At 41.1% G+C, this 16,133-nt stretch overlaps 2 protein-coding genes and 1 long non-coding RNA gene across 5 annotated transcripts; 2 read left to right on the top strand and 1 right to left on the bottom strand.

Annotated features, from left to right (window-relative positions):
* The first annotated feature begins 2,189 nt into the window (after window positions 1–2,189).
* Window positions 2,190–6,111, top strand: LOC130403417 (uncharacterized). The gene is made up of 3 exons (XR_008904101.1): window positions 2,190–2,541; window positions 4,632–4,671; window positions 4,769–6,111. It is a non-coding gene; the product is annotated as an uncharacterized LOC130403417 (long non-coding RNA).
* Window positions 6,112–6,350: 239 nt separating this feature from the next.
* Window positions 6,351–13,448, top strand: LOC130403415 (troponin T, fast skeletal muscle-like). Of its 3 annotated transcripts, XM_056607759.1 has the most exons (12): window positions 6,351–6,522; window positions 7,669–7,686; window positions 8,225–8,245; window positions 9,768–9,786; window positions 9,908–9,953; window positions 10,347–10,463; window positions 10,837–10,914; window positions 11,011–11,124; window positions 11,512–11,621; window positions 11,894–11,984; window positions 12,381–12,421; window positions 13,077–13,448. In XM_056607759.1, exons 1-12 carry the CDS (start codon window positions 6,366–6,368, stop codon window positions 13,111–13,113), a joined length of 849 nt encoding a protein of 282 aa, XP_056463734.1. In that variant the 5' UTR covers window positions 6,351–6,365; the 3' UTR covers window positions 13,114–13,448. The 3 variants fall into 3 exon arrangements, with proteins under 3 accessions (XP_056463734.1, XP_056463735.1, XP_056463736.1); XM_056607760.1 differs by lacking the exon at window positions 8,225–8,245; XM_056607761.1 differs by lacking the exons at window positions 7,669–7,686; window positions 8,225–8,245.
* On the bottom strand, window positions 13,094–16,053 carry LOC130403416 (myoblast determination protein 1 homolog 1-like). Its single transcript, XM_056607762.1, has 3 exons — window positions 15,394–16,053; window positions 15,130–15,199; window positions 13,094–14,892 (listed from the first exon to the last, which is right to left on the bottom strand). The coding sequence occupies exons 1-3, from the start codon at window positions 15,907–15,909 to the stop codon at window positions 14,672–14,674; spliced, it is 807 nt and encodes a 268-aa protein (XP_056463737.1). The 5' UTR covers window positions 15,910–16,053; the 3' UTR covers window positions 13,094–14,671.
* Window positions 16,054–16,133: the final 80 nt, after the last annotated feature.

The following is a 16,133-nucleotide window of genomic DNA, read 5'->3' as shown; positions in this document are numbered from 1 at the left end:
TGAGTAGATGTAGAGGACACACACACACACACACACACACACACACACACACACACACACACACACACACACACACACACACACACACACACACACACACACACACACACACACACACACACCAATACAGTATGCTGCTCGTGAGTTATAGGCAGTTTATTCCACTTGAAAGGCGGTTTAATTTGAGAAGTTTGACACCTCCTTCATATTCGTTAAATAATAAATTTATCCCTGAGTTTGCGGTTCTTTTTGTGGAAATTGTATGTTATGTTTTTTTGGGGGGGTTTGCATATTGAAGAAAATAAACATAAATAAGTAAAACAAATTACAGCAGATCTAAACTGCCATTGGGGCGCCTAGAAAACTTTCACAGGTGTCAGGGGTCATGTACAATTCGAAAGGGGAGAACCTTGAACCTTGTCCCGGGCATAATCAGAAGCTGCCCATACCCTGCCACCACATGGGAATGTTGAAGTATGGCTACCTTGAAGTTCAGATGAAGAGAGTTAACTAGGCCTGCATCAATGTCCTGCATCCATCCTTCGGCCGGTTAGCATCCTAAATCCCTAGTGGTTGGAGAAATCTGTTTTGGACCCTGAGATCTAGTACTATTGGAATCATATCTATGTTCATATTGAACATAGAACCCAGTACACTGAACATCTAGCCCTACCTTTTGGATTTCCTTACCAGTCTTCAGGGCCCAGCTCCTTCCTGTGATGTTGGAGATCAGTTGGTGTGTAAACATTGTGGATTGTGTCACAGGAAGGCATTTGTGACAGTACCTCTATGAGCTTCTACACCTGTACACACCCACTCGCTCTCCCAGGTCAGCTGATCAGCTGCTCCTGAATGTGCCCAGAACAAAACGGAAGCTCAGAGGGGATCGTGCCTTTGCTGTTTGTGGCTCCAAAATTGTGGAAAGATCTGCCTCAGCACATCAGAGAGGACTCTTCTCTGTCTGGTTTTAGACTGAGAATGCCCTGTCAAAAAACCCAATTCTTCTCTCAGACACATAGGAAGACATTGCAATTTTAACTTATGTTTTTATCTTATATTTGTATCTTGTTGTTGTTTATTTATGTTGTCCTGTTGAGCTGTTTTCTTGTCTTTTATTTGTGATGTCTTTAACTTATTACTCTGTAAGGCACTTTTAGTCAATGGTGGTTATTTTAAAGGGCTTAACAAATAAAGTTGGATTTGATTGGATTGGACTTTAGCAAAGGTTGCTCATCTATCTTTAATACTTCTAGATGGACTCGCCCAAATGTGATGTCAGAAGAGGCAGATTTTCAAAAAGGCTTGCAAGGTCTAATCACACTCACACCTGGTGGTATAATACATCACCTTTAACTCGGCATCTCCAAGGACAAGTACATAGACAGGTGTTTAAAACGAGTTTGTTGCACTTCTGACTCGAGTGTGTGTTGTGCTGGTCATGGGTTTGACCTTTGTGCATTGATTGCCCAATGCATCACAGGTGTGCAGCCTCACCCATCCCGGAGTCTTAACAACCTGACTCAACCATACTCACTCCACAGCATTATTCAAAGGGTAATGGGTTATGACTGTCCCAGCTGTTTGCCCCCTCCTGAGCCCCACTGTTGAGCCTCAGGATTCGAGTCTTGAAACCCGACCTTATCCTGCCTTGAACAAGATTGTCACTAAATGGTGCTGACAGTCATGATAATGCATGTGGGAAGCAGGATCTTCTCCAGCTTAAATGTCCTAGACAACTAACTAGCTAACCAGCTAACTAGTCAACACTGTAGCAAAAACTATTCAAGTATCACTCTGCCACGTCTTGTATCAATTTGGTCTTCCTCGATTCTTTATACATCAAATTCAGTCATTGTTCTTATACAATAACTGCAGTGTCAATAAGTAATGTAGGAAATATTTAACTTATTAATTTACGTTTTTGGTTTCAAATATCCCATTGTTTTTGCTGAATTTAGTACAATGCTAAATAATGGACTACTTACTACTACTAACTGATTTAACAATAATACAAACAGTCTTTGTGCCTGTCTCACTAAACACCTAATGATTGATAATGTAGCTGATTGACTAAACAACTCACTGGCGGGCTGAGTGGCAGCAAGTTATCTGCACGCTCTGTTTTCTGGCGTGAAACACAGAGGCATTGCCTGGATGCCAATCTGATGTGTCACCACAGGTTGTCAGTGAAGACCACTCCCCATCTCTACCCCAGCTGGATTAACCCCTCCATGATAATTCCTGGCTGCCTTGTCTCCCTGTAAATATAGAAACAGAGGCTTCTCAGCTGCTCCTTTCCACAACCTGAGCCCTCTTCTACTATCCACAGCATTTCAGGCTTCTCCTTATGCAAAGCTGGCCAGCTAAAGATGTCAGCAGCCGTTCATGGTAGCCCTACCTCACACACATCCCCAGCCAATAAGGGGGGCTTGTGAGCTAACGTATCACTATAACACTAGGACTTGTTCTGAGCGCATACATTGCAGGTCTTACAGACTAGCTGCATCACCAGGGACGCCTACACCCATCTCCCTCTCTGAGGTAAGACAACTAGACTTTAGGCAGGGTCCTAAGGATATTTACATATTTTTTTAGCTTTTTTCTTTTTCTTTTAGAATATCAATTATTACATTTAAATTATAACATCCCATTCTGGGATTCATAAAGTTATCTTATCTTACAGTAAAATAGTTTTGTTAATTGTGAAACATCGATGACAGATTAGGATGAGTTTGAGGCTATTTATTCCATTGGGTTTTTTATCATTACTACAATTCTACTCGCTGCAATGCAAGCCCACCTGAGTCTTGTCAACGGCTCGGAATCTAGCATGTGACATGCATATGCAGGCAACGAATGTTGTAACAATGTGGAACATTTCAAATATATTCTGCACGGCATATTCTGTTTATGTACCGAGAAAGTTAGAACTTTTATTGGGTAATTTTTTCAGGACTGTTGTCTTACATCACTGCCTTTGATTTAAATGAATGGAGGTATTACGGTTTTATGGAATACTTTTTAAATCTTCATTTTGTGTGTAATGAGGCCTAAGATGTTTTAAATCATTATTCAAATACAACACTGTTTAAATACTGTCAAATGTTGGTTAAAGTTTTAATACACAAAAGTTGGATTCATTATATGTGGCACTTACGTGTACATTGTTTGGTTCCAAACTTAAATAGCGTCAATGTGGCCGTTGAGCTAGTCCTTAAACATATCACATTGTTGAATTATTAGCACTGTGCAACAGTGAAATAGGTTGATGACTTGGTGTTATGTCACTACTCCATGCAAATTAAAGGCTTTAGTCAGTGATTAGTTGCTGAGCTAAAACAGTTCTGATTGTAGAGGTTTGACTTTTTCTGGACCCAAAAGAAGCAATTGGCCTATATACATTTTCATACTAGTAGAAATATTAAAAAATTGTCATCAATCAATCATTCTCGAATGTTCTCTCTCAACAACTTCCTCACTTTATCGCTCACAGAGAATATCACGGCCATCATTCTCACCATTACATGCCTCTTTGCTAGGCCATGAGCGTGGTTATAAACAGCACGTCGGTACAGTAAATCTAAGTGCACTGGCCTACTGTTGTCCATCCTGGTGACAATGTTGCCGAGACATACTCGGCTGGGCAGGCCTCTCACATGGTGCCCATCTGACAACAGCCTCCTGGCACTTGATGCTGAATAAACTCACCACCTCTGGTTATTTAAGGACCCAACTTGTTCGTCCTTGGCTGGATAAAACAGAAGAATGTTTGACCTAGACATCAAAAGGCCACAGACATTCTCTATGCCTTCCGAAGAAAGATATAAAAAAAAATCACACCAAATGTCAGCACCAAATGTCAGCCTCATACAGCAATAAGATACACAGCAAGGCCAATGGTTGTTGTAAATCTAAACTCAAAGTTATTAACAGGCCTATTCATCCAAGACAATTCCTCACACAAGGACATTTCCTTGCGCTGATTGGGTTTCCGATGCTATGAAGAGTCTCCAAACCCAACAGTGGAAGCTGCTCCTCTAATCCTGTCCATATGATGAGCTAGACAAGGAATGGATGCTGCGAACTGGGATTAGAGATGCTATTTGGACCGGGCTCTCAGCTGATGGTCAGAAATACGATCCCCATGTAATCCTCAAAGACCTTTGCAGCTGTGCGATAACACCAAGTGTGAATGAGTCATTGAAAGACACTTTATAAATATATATATCACAATGAAGGGCAAATAGAGTGAGTGTCTCCCTGGGTCGCTGTACAAAAGGCTGAGGGGGACTTCAAAACAAAAGGCTCGGATGTGGAAATGCTAGGTCATTGAAACGTTTAACCTTTCAGTTCTTTCTTTCAGTTTGACTGTTATATGTGGCACTGGCGTTACACTAAATGTGCTTGTTGAATTGACAGTGTGTATCATCACCAGAGTTAAACATTGTGATGTTATTATTTGAACTGTTGGTAAATTAGATACTGGCACAATTACTTGACATGAATTTACCATCAGACACAATTGACGGCGAGGCGTCCGATTTATAATAAATGTTAAATGTTATATTTTCCATTCCGATCCCATCAGCATAGGTAGAGTTGAAGCTCATCGTATTCTTCTTTCCATTAAGGTGCATAGTATCTTGCCACCATGTCTGACACTGAGGACCAGTGAGTATTAAGCCATGATTCATGAACGTTAGTTTAAGCTGTGTCTGCATACAATTATGTATTTTGCCCTTAAACTGTCTTGTTCTTCATATTTCAGGGATCAGATGGAGGGTAAGTGTAAAATATACAATTTATAGAAATTAGTTTAATTTCTAGCTATTTAGTTATAATAATTTCATTATTATATAAGACAGGGCTACTAGGGCTTCATTTGTATATAACCACCAAAGTGTCAGTCCTACAGACTCTATGGGGAGGAGTCATCGTTCCTATTATATCTCTGTGGGATTGACGCTGCAAAGCTCTCTATTTTTACAGTACTTCTTCATAGGCCTAAACTGTGTGGACCACACCACACTGGCACCAATGTAAACTATAGAGAAGCGCATTGAAAACTGCAATCAATAAGATAAAATAGACTATTGACACAAAACTGAGAGAATAAAATATTAACACATTCAGTGTTTATTTAATTGAATAAATATATTTTATGATGCCCTACCAATGAAATGAAGCACAGATCTGGTTCAAGCTTAAACAATGTCTCCCCTATGTGGTGAGATAGATGAATATGCTGTTACAGTGGGGTTAATAGATTACAAAAGTGAAATGCAACATTTTATCTACAAGTGAATGAAGTTCGGTCAATCGGAATAACAGGCAGTGGCTTTAGATATCGATATCTAAAAGATATCGATATCTAAATATTGATGATGATAACAGCATCTCATTCATGTTTGAATAAGCATTTCCAACATAATGTGATGTTCATGTTTTCTTCCACCACCCATTTGTTTCTCAAAACAAAAGAAGAGGAAGGTAAACCGTATTGATCCATATTGCTATATTTATTATTTTACTAATTTTTCATCAATGCCAAGCCAGCAAAATAATATGGCATGTGTTTGATCCTACAAGCCTTGACATTTCAGCTATTTTTTATTTATGCTTATCAATCTGCTGTAGTCTTTGTATGATATGAAAGTATGATATGCCATCTATAACAAAACCACCCCTTCTGCATTGTAGTCTGTAATAAGATCACATATATAGTAGATAATTACGATTAACTATATATATGTATAAACATATTTTAAGAAAAAATCCTGTATGTGCTTTCATGCTTAATAAATCTATATCTGAGAAAACTTTTTAATTCTGGTATTTATTAATTCATTATAGCTCACATACTGAACTTGCATCCTTAATTCCCTCCCAAAAACATCTACACTTTGGGTTTTCGTGATCATATATAATTGCCTCATGTGTTTTCCTTGATCTTTTAATTTAACGTCTGCATGGTTTGTTTCTTCAACACTAGTATCTCCAGTCAAGGAAATGAGCCCGTTTTCACATCCTGTCAATGAGATCTCATTGACTCTCCTCCATCCATCGCCATGTACTTCATGATCTGCGTCTCTCTTCTGTCCATCCATCTGTCTGTCTCTCTCTCTTTCTCTATTGTTCTCAGCATCACTGCTGCGCTCCAACCCCCCCCAGCCCCCACCCCCATCCCTCCTTCCCACATCCAATCGCACACATCCATCCATCCATCCATCCCCTGCGTCACTGAAGCCATTTCTCTGTTTCTCTGTCCTCTAACGCCTCGGACCACAACACATCCTTCTGTGACATCTCCTTTGTGTGTATGGCCTTTTCCCGATCCCCCCTTCCTCACCCTGGTGGCGTGGTGCATGCTGTGCGTGGCTGTAGCCCAAGATGAGGAAGTAGAGGTAGAGGTGGCACCTGAGGCCGAGGCCGAGGTAGAGGCTGAGGCCGAGGCCGAGGTGGAGGCCGACCCAGAGCCAGTGGCAGAGGTGGAGGAGGAGGAGGTGGTGCATGAGGAGGAAGGTATGTTGATCTTTTGTGGCTAAAAGACATTCACCCACCCCACAAAACACCCCCTTTCCAGCTCCAAAATAGACTGGCGATCCACTTCTGTTGTAGACAGAACCGAGCCTAGCCTGGAAGTGTCCATAGCCCTGGCTCTATAGCCACTTCCTTCTTGTGTTGCCATTCTTCATATCAGACAAATTAAGAAGGTGGCAATGTGCATTTCGTTAAAACATGTTTAACGATGAGACAAAAAAAAAGACAAAAGTCCCATCAGTAGTAAGTCTACCATAAAGCTAATCATACTCTTTGTTTTTCCTGCCTCTCGTTCCCCCTAAGAGGGGTTGACAAAGGTTTTTGTTGTATAAAGAAATGGCTAGAATATTAAACAACAAGATATTTTTCATATTTAATTTCTAAATAATGTTATATGGAGGAAAAGAAGGTAAACTTTTTTAACGAATTGCCTTCCATTCTTCACTCATAAGAAAATCCCATTGACATGCGTTCTTCATTTTATTATTTAAAAATATAGGATTTGTTCAGACGAACCTCATATATTTTTTTAGGATAAGGTTGGTTGTTTTTTTTGCAACACCTTATTCAAACCTGATTTGAATGTCACTTGAAAAAGGCCAAAAGAGACATTCAAATCATATCAGACCATTTCCTTGTCTTTTATCAGTTTATATCTGTTTTCATAATGGGAGGAGAACGTGATGATGGAAGATGTTTGTGACCGTTTATCTCTGTCTAGTGCAAAGCATTTACCTCTGTTGCGGGTCGATCAGGAGCTTTATTTAAATGTTTTGTTATAATTCTATTTATTTGTGCAATAATGCTTTTATGTTTTTCCCAAGCTGTATTTACCCACAGTCATAGCCACTGTAAAGCTGTTTTGTTTCATTCTAGCCATCATCAACCACAGCTTCCCTGTCCCTGACCCAAAAACAAACAAATCAAAGAAGTGATGACTTTCAGTGGCTACCACTGTTCTAGCAAACTAATATGTACAGCTCTCTCTGTGCCCATGCGCTTGAGAGACTCTGTACTTGACAGTGGACAGGTTATTGCTGTGCAGTGCTGGTGGCTTTGTCCAGTGCCCGTGCTCATGTAACTAATGACATATCTTCTGCTCTTGCTTTGGGTGCTTGCTGCATGCAGAGGCCTATGAAGAGGAAGGTATGTGTATATACTTCTACATATTAAGCAACCCATCAATCTGCTACACTGTTGGCCTGGCAACTTTCACCGGACCTTCCGAGGCACAGTGGTATAGCTTTTGTTGGTCCCGTAAGCGTTGCAGCTGACACTTTCACAGAGGCATCATCATAGAACCAACACAGCTACACAATGTACCTGTAGGTTCTATGGGGCTGCTCTTGTTATATACCAGGGAACGGGTGGTAGACTAAACTAGTGAAGATAAGTATACCAGCCGTGCTCTGGTTACGTAAAATCAGCAGGCCCATAATACATTTCATGAGCTACACCTGTGTTGCCCTATGAGGATCCCTATGTGAACAGGGTCCACAGAAACTTTAAACTGGTTTGTTTGTAGAATTGGACTGTGTCAGCGGAGCAGAGTTTCATAAAACCAGTGTGATCATTTTCATTAATCTTGGGGACTCGCTGCAGATCCCAATGCTCATCTGTGCTCTGCTTCTTCTCTGTTTTTTTGTTTGATTTCATTCCATTTGCATGACTCGTACGCCACCAGGGGAGGAAGGAGATCAAGATGGTATTTTGTATTTTTTGCTGAGTCGCTGTTTGCCTTGCTTGTGAATCTCGTGGTTTTTCTTTCCCCCATGTTTATGAATGAGTTGACCCCAGCTTAATATGCTAATAACAAAGGTAATGTAGTTAAAGGATAACCGGGATTTCTTCAACCCGGACTCTTTTTGCTCAAGGTGTACAGGACTCATGCAATTGTCCAATTTTTGAAATTGGTCAAGTAGTGAGACACTGCACTGGTAATTCGTGAAACATGCAAGAATGCAATCCTTTGTTGCATTAGTGCTCCGTCAATGTAAGTAATCTTAAAGTGCTTGTTCTTGCCACTGACACAGGCTCAGGTTGTCATTTTTAGTGTCTGACAACATTATGGAAAAGGATCCTGACAGGGAGCTATAACGTTTTTTTTTCCTTCTTCTTACTTTTCGCTTGATCTGGAATGTTTCTTACAGAGTCCAACAAAGTTTCTCTTAAATCTCATGTTGCGTTGTTGAAGGAAATTTCCTTTTCGTCGTTGCTATCTCAATCCTCCTTCACCAAAACATTTTAGCTAACTAAGCTATGCTTTCTGTAGTCCATCAGAACAAACCATTGCAACTATAGCAGTCCTCTCTCCAAATCGAAGTCACGTTTCTACCCTTCCATTCCTGCCACAACCAAACTCTTGCAGGGGTTCTCCTTGAGACTTAGAGCACAAGACTTAGTCAGTCACAAAAACAAGGTTGTTGTTTTATAGAGTCGGTGGCAAAAACAGACTTTTAGAGTACGTATTTTGAAAGGGCACTATAGCCCCAAAGGATAACATAGCAGCCTGTTTTGCGGGTTACGGCTGCTGGGTTCATGCTCAATACTGGATCAATATCAAAAAGTGTTGTCGGCATTTGTTCCTTAGACCCCAAATGATGGGAAAATACGTTGAAAAATCTTGAAGTTAGCCTTTAATAACAATAAATCCTTTTAATTTAATGAAAGGATAATATTAACAGTCGGGTATTTTGGTTTATTTGAACAAAAAACAAACAAAAAACTAAACTTTATGAATTGCATACAAATAAAACAAAGTAATACCAGTCACCATGTAGGCCTAGTTATTCATACTAGCATACTGGAGGTATGTTAGATATAGATTTTTTTGAAATACTAACTCACGGAAAAACAATAACATTTAGAAGGGAAGTCATTACAATATGAGTGAAACATACAAAATAAACCTATTAACATAACCTAAACATTATTTTACTTTCTGAAGTATGTTAAGGGTATTTTAACTTACTCAACAAAGTCTAGTGCTGTTTATGAAACAGGTTATTCAGTGGAATGTTCGCCTTTTGAATTGACCGTATGTTATCAAATGTAATTCTGTCCTTGTAGTGTGAAATTGTCTCTTACAGTCCTTGAATGTAACTGTGTTTGTATTTCCCCATCACTAACCAAACTCCTCATATCATGCTGTTCTCAACAGAATATATTTTGGTTTTCTTACAATTGTAACTTTTGTCTCCTTTCTTTGACGTGTTAATGCTGGACAGAGGAAAAGCCAAAGTTCAAGTGAGTGGACTTTGTTAAGCAGCTGTCATGGGGAATGTACATGCAAAGATACTAAAAACATGTCTCAAAGTCGATCTCAGATGAATTTACATAATTAAGTCTTACATAATACTTTTATTAGACCCAGTGCGCCAAAGATACCTGATGGCGACAAAGTTGACTTTGATGTAAGTACAATTTAATTAAATGTAATTTTGACCCATTTTGGTTTATTTTGCCATAAAAAGCTTACTGCTGGATAAATAATGCTCACTTCTATCAAGTACATTTACATAATTATAAAGGCAAAGACATGTAGCTACAATGGCTCTGACCAAAATCTGGGGCTACTAAATATCTACAAATAAATAATCTTCATAATCAGAAAACTACTGCTTGTGTAACAGGTATGTAATCGCTGACATTGTCCTTGCCTTGTGTCTGGGAAGCATGTCTCCTAGACAGCCCAAGCTTCTATGCGTGCACTACTTATCCCTAGTCTCTCACACTCACACTTGTCATGTAAACTTGGTGGTCAACTTGACCACGGTGGCTAAACTTTGATTGGTATTCTGCTCTAGGACATCCAAAAGAAACGCCAAAACAAGGACCTGGTTGAGCTGCAGACCCTGATCGACGATCACTTTGAGCACAGGAAGCAGGAGGAAGAGGAACTCATTGCCCTGAAATCAAGAATAGTGCGTTTTCAACGTCAAGTGTGCATGAAGATCAACTCTTTAAACTTGGTTGTTGCTTCAGATTAATTTATGATCAAATAAACACTTGTCTGTAAATGGAGGAAAGCTATAATTTGGGCAACTCCATAATCTAGACTTCTTTTTTTTTATTTGACAACTACTATACTACAACTCTCAATGTGTAGATAGACATATTCTCTTTATTTGTAGTTTTTGTATTTCTCTTGAATTTGTATTCTATTTGTATCCCTTTTTTTATTCTGCTACGGACCTGTACCGGCTGCTATGGCGGACACATTTCCCATCTGGGCTCAACGAAAGCCCCATCTTACCCTCACTTATTTAACCCTGTGGTCTGGTGTGGTGTGCACAGGAGAAGCGTCGGGCTGAGAGGGCCGAGCAGCAGAGAGTTCGCTCTGAGAAGGACAGAGAACGGCAGGCCAGACGAGAGGTATATCCGGCCATCAACCATCTCCTGCTGCCGTCCACACCCCAAACATTCTTCGTCATGCCCTCACTTTTTTTGTGTGATCGTTTGTCGTGAAAGACCGAGAGGATCAGGAAGGAGGATGCTGAGGCACAGAGGAAGGCTGAGGACGATGCAAAGAAGAAGTCCGCCCTGACAAACATGGGGTCTGGATACAGTGGTCACCTGCAGAAGGTAAAGGACCAGCATGGACACCCCCATTTAAACACACACACACACACAAACATACTCACTATATGCAAGGTGCTTAGCTTGTCCTGACAAACACTATATAAATAATATGAATTATTAGGATTATTAGGATTAGTCCATAAGATATAGCTGTTAAAGACAGATTCCTGCATAATCAAAAGGTTCTCACCCCCCCCCCCCCCCCCCCCCCCCCCCCCACACACACACACACAAAAAAACACCCACACACCCACACACCACACACACACACACACACACACACACACACACACACACACACACACACACACCATTAAGCAACAACAGTGAATCTCAGTAGGGGTGTGCACTGGCTGACTCCGTGGGTGGGGGGATGGTGTCATGTTGCAGGCTGAGCAGAAGAGAGGGAAGAGGCAGACGGAAAGAGAGAAGAAGAAGAAGATCCTTTCGGAGAGATGCAAACCGCTCAACATCGACCAACTGAGTGATGACAAGCTAAGGTGGCCGACGCATTCACACACACACACACACACACACACACACACACACACACACACACACACACACACACACACACACACACACACACACACACACACACACACACACACACACACACACACAAATAGGGTACATGAACCCTGGAATCTCTGGTTAAGTCTGGTCTCCACTGGACGCATCTATGCTGCAGGAAAATAAAAACAAGACATTAAAGGACTGAAAGAATAGGGTATACATTCGCTGTATGTCTAACTTTTATTTTGCTCAACAGAGAAAGGGCACAGGAGCTGTGGGAAGCAAAGCATAACTTGGCGTCTGACAAGTATGACTGCCTGGAGAAACTGAACAGGCAGAGATATGAGGTCTGTCTGTCTGTCTGTCTGTCTGTCTGTCTGTCTGTCTGTCTGTCTGTCTGTCTGTCTGTCTGTCTGTCTGTCTGTCTGTCTGTCTGTCTATCTGTTTATCCGTCCATCCGTCCATCTGTCTATCCGTCTATCCGTCCATCTGTCTATCTATATATATCTGTCTATCTATCAGTCTATCTATCTGTCTATCTATCTATATTATCTGTCTGTCTGTCTGTCTGTCTGTCTGTCTGTCTGTCTGTCTGTCTGTCTGTCTGTCTGTCTGTCTGTCTGTCTGTCTGTCTGTCTGTCTGTCTCTATCTCTATCTGTCTGTCTATATATCTGTTTGTTCTGGTGATGTCAGGCTCAAACAGTGTATTGTACAGTTGTGTGAATAACCATCTGTCGTACAGGTCATCTCTCTCAGAAACCGTATTGACGAGCTGCAGAAACAGTAAGTCACTCCTCCACATGGACGCCACTTCACAACCCATGATAAGGAAATGTCTCCAGATATAGCTACAAAAGGGAACTTGACACACACTTATTGGTTACACAATGTATGCTGTGTCCAACTGGTGGGAAAACAATCACACCTCTTTTCCAATAATCAGAGGAAATCCTGCAGAGATCATATATGATACATTACTCTTTGCGTAATAGGCCTACAGAATTTTCTTATTTAGTTATTTTTACCAATGAAACAACAAAAAACACTTTATTATTAGAAATATGTAAATATACTTCCCCACTGTCCCATTATAGCAATATTCTATATAAGCTGTGAAATTGTCGCCAATTGGTGGGAATCTGAGGTAACCAATAACCATATTCCTTTTACATATTTTTTCTTTTATTTCTTATGGAGGATATCCTTTTAAACGTCATGCATTTGTAATTGCCTACGTATGTAGGCGTAATTTAAGCATTCATTAAACATTTCACTAAATAAACGGTAGATATATAGTCTGGTGTTATTGGTGGATACTAGCCTATTTATAGTGGTGTTTCTTTCCCTGGCTCTGCTGGTTGTAACTGTGGAATGGCGCTAGGTGGCACTTCGGTATAGCATTGCTAACACCTTTTTTCGCGCCATTGGCGCCTTGCAGCAGCAAGAAGGGAGCCGCAGCCCGCCGCAGGAAGTAGAGCCATGCTCCGCCGCTGGGGAAGAGGCCTCGCGATCACCAGGCCCCGCAGGACCAGGCGAGATCTGTGCAAAGAACATACACTGGACTGCTCTTACCGTCTTATTATTATGTTCTACGACAATATCTATTATTAAACTGAAGTCCCTTATTTCTATTGTTCCTCAATACCGGACCGCTGTTATATTCTGATTTTTTTTGTAAATACATGTGACTGACCCTCCAGCTGACTTGTAGCTCTGCCCTTTACAGCGCAATAAACTCCCTCATACAGAACACGGGGTCTGAATGTGTGTGTATGAGGAGAAATTCACCTTTGATTTGTGATTAATGATTGATGATTTTTTTTTTTGTCAATATATTACACATAGGTCTACATAATTGTTATTATTATTACAATCATTATTATTACAAAAAAGGAAGCCACTTAAAGCTTTCAAAAAAGTTGTTGAACCATATTGTACACTCTAACGCTCTAGAATACTGCTATAATAGGCTCCAACATGGTTTCTTATTTTGTACATTTGTACGATACCCAAACATAGGCCTATTTAATCAAAATAAAATAAAAATCTGTAATCTAGCCTACACAAGGCTAACAATCTCGCTAAAAATGTCTCAGTTAAATAAATAGGATAACCAATTGCATTCCTGCTTGGACGGGCCTTTTGGATAATTATTTGGTTTGATAGGCCTATAGCCTAAATTGTTATGAACTAAATAGGCTATTCGTTGATTTCCGTGGCTTTTTCCAAACCAAAAAATTCAAAGCATACTTTTCTTTTGATCGAAGGCAGTTGGTAAGCATTTGAATATTGTCTTGTTTGTACTGCATTGCAGATATTTTCAAAGAAAACGCTAGAATCTCATGAAGAGCAGAATTTGTTGGCGCGCTTTCGCAGTCAACTCGGACAAAAACACCAGAATTTAAAATATATAAATATTTTTATTGAAATAACATTCACACGTAATAAATATATAAACATTTTAAACGTTTGAAACAATGTATCAAGCATCTCTAAACCATATTTAGGGGTGTTTGGGAACTTTGATGAGCTTGCTTTTTATCAGCATTTTCTTTTCTTTTTTAGAATTGTTTTTACAATGGTACAAAATGGTCCGCTTCGTTTCTCTCAATCGGTCAGTAGGCTCAAGATGGCATGTTTTAAACAACGGCGCCTGATTCTTTGGTATCTTCCATTTATCTTGCAGACGTGCCAAACGTAAATGCATAGGCTCACGTTAACAGCCCCAGGAAGGCGGATAGACGGCATAGTTCGGCTGCTTTCCTCTGAAATAGGCTACATGATGCGCTTTTCTGCTGGTAGGCCTGTGCCAGCGTTCACAATACAGCCATTGCCATGCTACTCAAACTTTGGATTTCAGTAGGCGTTTCGTTTGTAGGCTTACTGCTTCAGAAAAAGGACTTGGGCATTAGGAAGTGTCTTAATTCTTACTTACGTGTGACTTTGGGGCCACCTACGTTTATCCTAATAGAATAGGAATATAGCTTTGCTTGCAATCATGGAATAAATTAGTCTGCTTAGGTTTCGTAGGCTTCACAACACTTGGTAGTTTGTGCTGGGGTCCCCAGAGGTCGTCCCGCAGCTGTCAGACGACAAGGGGCTGGCGTCCTCGGAGCCGCTCTGAGGAGGGCTGGGGCTGCCTTCCGACCCCTCATGACACGTGTGAGTGCTGGCCGCGGGCTCCGTGGTGATCCGCTGGACGATGCTCGAGAGGCAGTCCAGGCTGGAAATGACCGATTTTTTGCTTTTGGAATCTATGAGGAAAACAAACAAAAAATGAATAATGTTAATAAATTAATATATTAAATGGATTTGAAGGTGGACCCACAGGCATGTGGGAAATAATTAATAATGTATCAAAAATAAAAGTCCAACTGCCTACATTCTTAGCTTTTCAATTGCTTGGGAGTTTGAAAGCGCCAGAAGGATATAGCTACATTTATTAAGAACAAACCAAACAATTTGTGATGGTTTGAAGTGGACCTACTCACCATTTGGCGTTTCTTTAAAGTAAGAGCTGTCATAGTTCTTCGTTGTACATGGGGGACCGTTGAAATCCATCTACAAAATCAGGAGGAGACACATCTGTTTAACACATCATTATAGTGGGGTCACATTTTATATCAAGAGTCAATCATGTCGAACCGTGGAATCGCAAGGGGTAGAAAACATCAAAAAACATCTTCCGGGTCTACTAGGCTATGTGTGATCTAGGCTTTACTGCTATGGCTCACATGTCAAACTCTATAACTTACCATGCCGTCGGAGCAGTTGGACCGAGGGCTGGAAGCGTCCGAGTCCCCGCTGTAGGGATCCATTTGCACCTGGAAGTAAGTGTCCTCCTGTCCTCCACGCAGCAGGGCCTGCAGCGACTCGATGTAACTGATGGCGTTCCTGAGGATCTCCACCTTTGGGAGCCTCTGGTTGGGGTTGGTGGAGGTACATCGCTTCAGTGTCTCAAACGCGTCGTTGACTTTGCTGAGTCGTCGCCTCTCCCGCATGGTAGCCGCTTTCCTGCGGTCCGCGTTCGTGGTCTTCCTCTTGCAGGCTTTGCACGCCCATAGAAGACACCTGCCGGCCTGGTGGTGTCCACTCGGCGCCCGGATGTGCTCGTCCTCGTTGTGGTGGCTGTCTTCCGACTTTAGGAGACTGACGTGCACGAGTCTTGGGTCAAGGTCCTCAAAGAAGTGCATGTCGCTGGTGTTAAAACAAGGGTCATCATAGAAGTCATCTGTGGAGGACAGAGGGAAAGGAATATCCGGCAAATCCATGTTTTTTCCTCCGCCAAACTTTTAAATATATCAATATACAAATCAGGGAGTTTGTGTCCTGGTGTTTTCTGTAGAAGTCAATGATGACTTTATTATTAAGGGGCAGTATTATGTGTAGGACTGGACTGCCCAGCTCTTCTTGGCTACATGATGCCTTCGGACTGCTTATAAACAGTAGCGCGTCTTCAGGGGCGTGTCCTGCAGCAAACCGTTATGCAGTCGGC

This window comes from Gadus chalcogrammus, chromosome 14 (assembly GCF_026213295.1).
Source record: "Gadus chalcogrammus isolate NIFS_2021 chromosome 14, NIFS_Gcha_1.0, whole genome shotgun sequence".
Lineage (NCBI taxonomy): Eukaryota > Metazoa > Chordata > Actinopteri > Gadiformes > Gadidae > Gadus > Gadus chalcogrammus.
Note: the sequence above shows the minus strand (reverse complement) of the source record. Positions and strands in the feature narration are given on the sequence as shown.

Bases quoted from the DNA above. Each gene is read 5' to 3' on its own strand.
- LOC130403415 (XM_056607759.1), top strand. From the start codon at position 6,366: ATGCTGTGCGTGGCTGTAGCCCAAGATGAGGAAGTAGAGGTAGAGGTG. The intron at 10,464-10,836 runs GTGCGTTTTCAA...TGGTGTGCACAG, and splicing joins TTGCCCTGAAATCAAGAATA to GAGAAGCGTCGGGCTGAGAG. The intron at 11,125-11,511 runs GTAAAGGACCAG...GTCATGTTGCAG, and splicing joins ACAGTGGTCACCTGCAGAAG to GCTGAGCAGAAGAGAGGGAA.
- LOC130403416 (XM_056607762.1), bottom strand. From the start codon at position 15,909: ATGGATTTGCCGGATATTCCTTTCCCTCTGTCCTCCACAGATGACTTC. The intron at 15,200-15,393 runs GTAAGTTATAGA...CTGATTTTGTAG, and splicing joins CCAACTGCTCCGACGGCATG to ATGGATTTCAACGGTCCCCC. The intron at 14,893-15,129 runs GTGAGTAGGTCC...TTTTCCTCATAG, and splicing joins CTTTAAAGAAACGCCAAATG to ATTCCAAAAGCAAAAAATCG.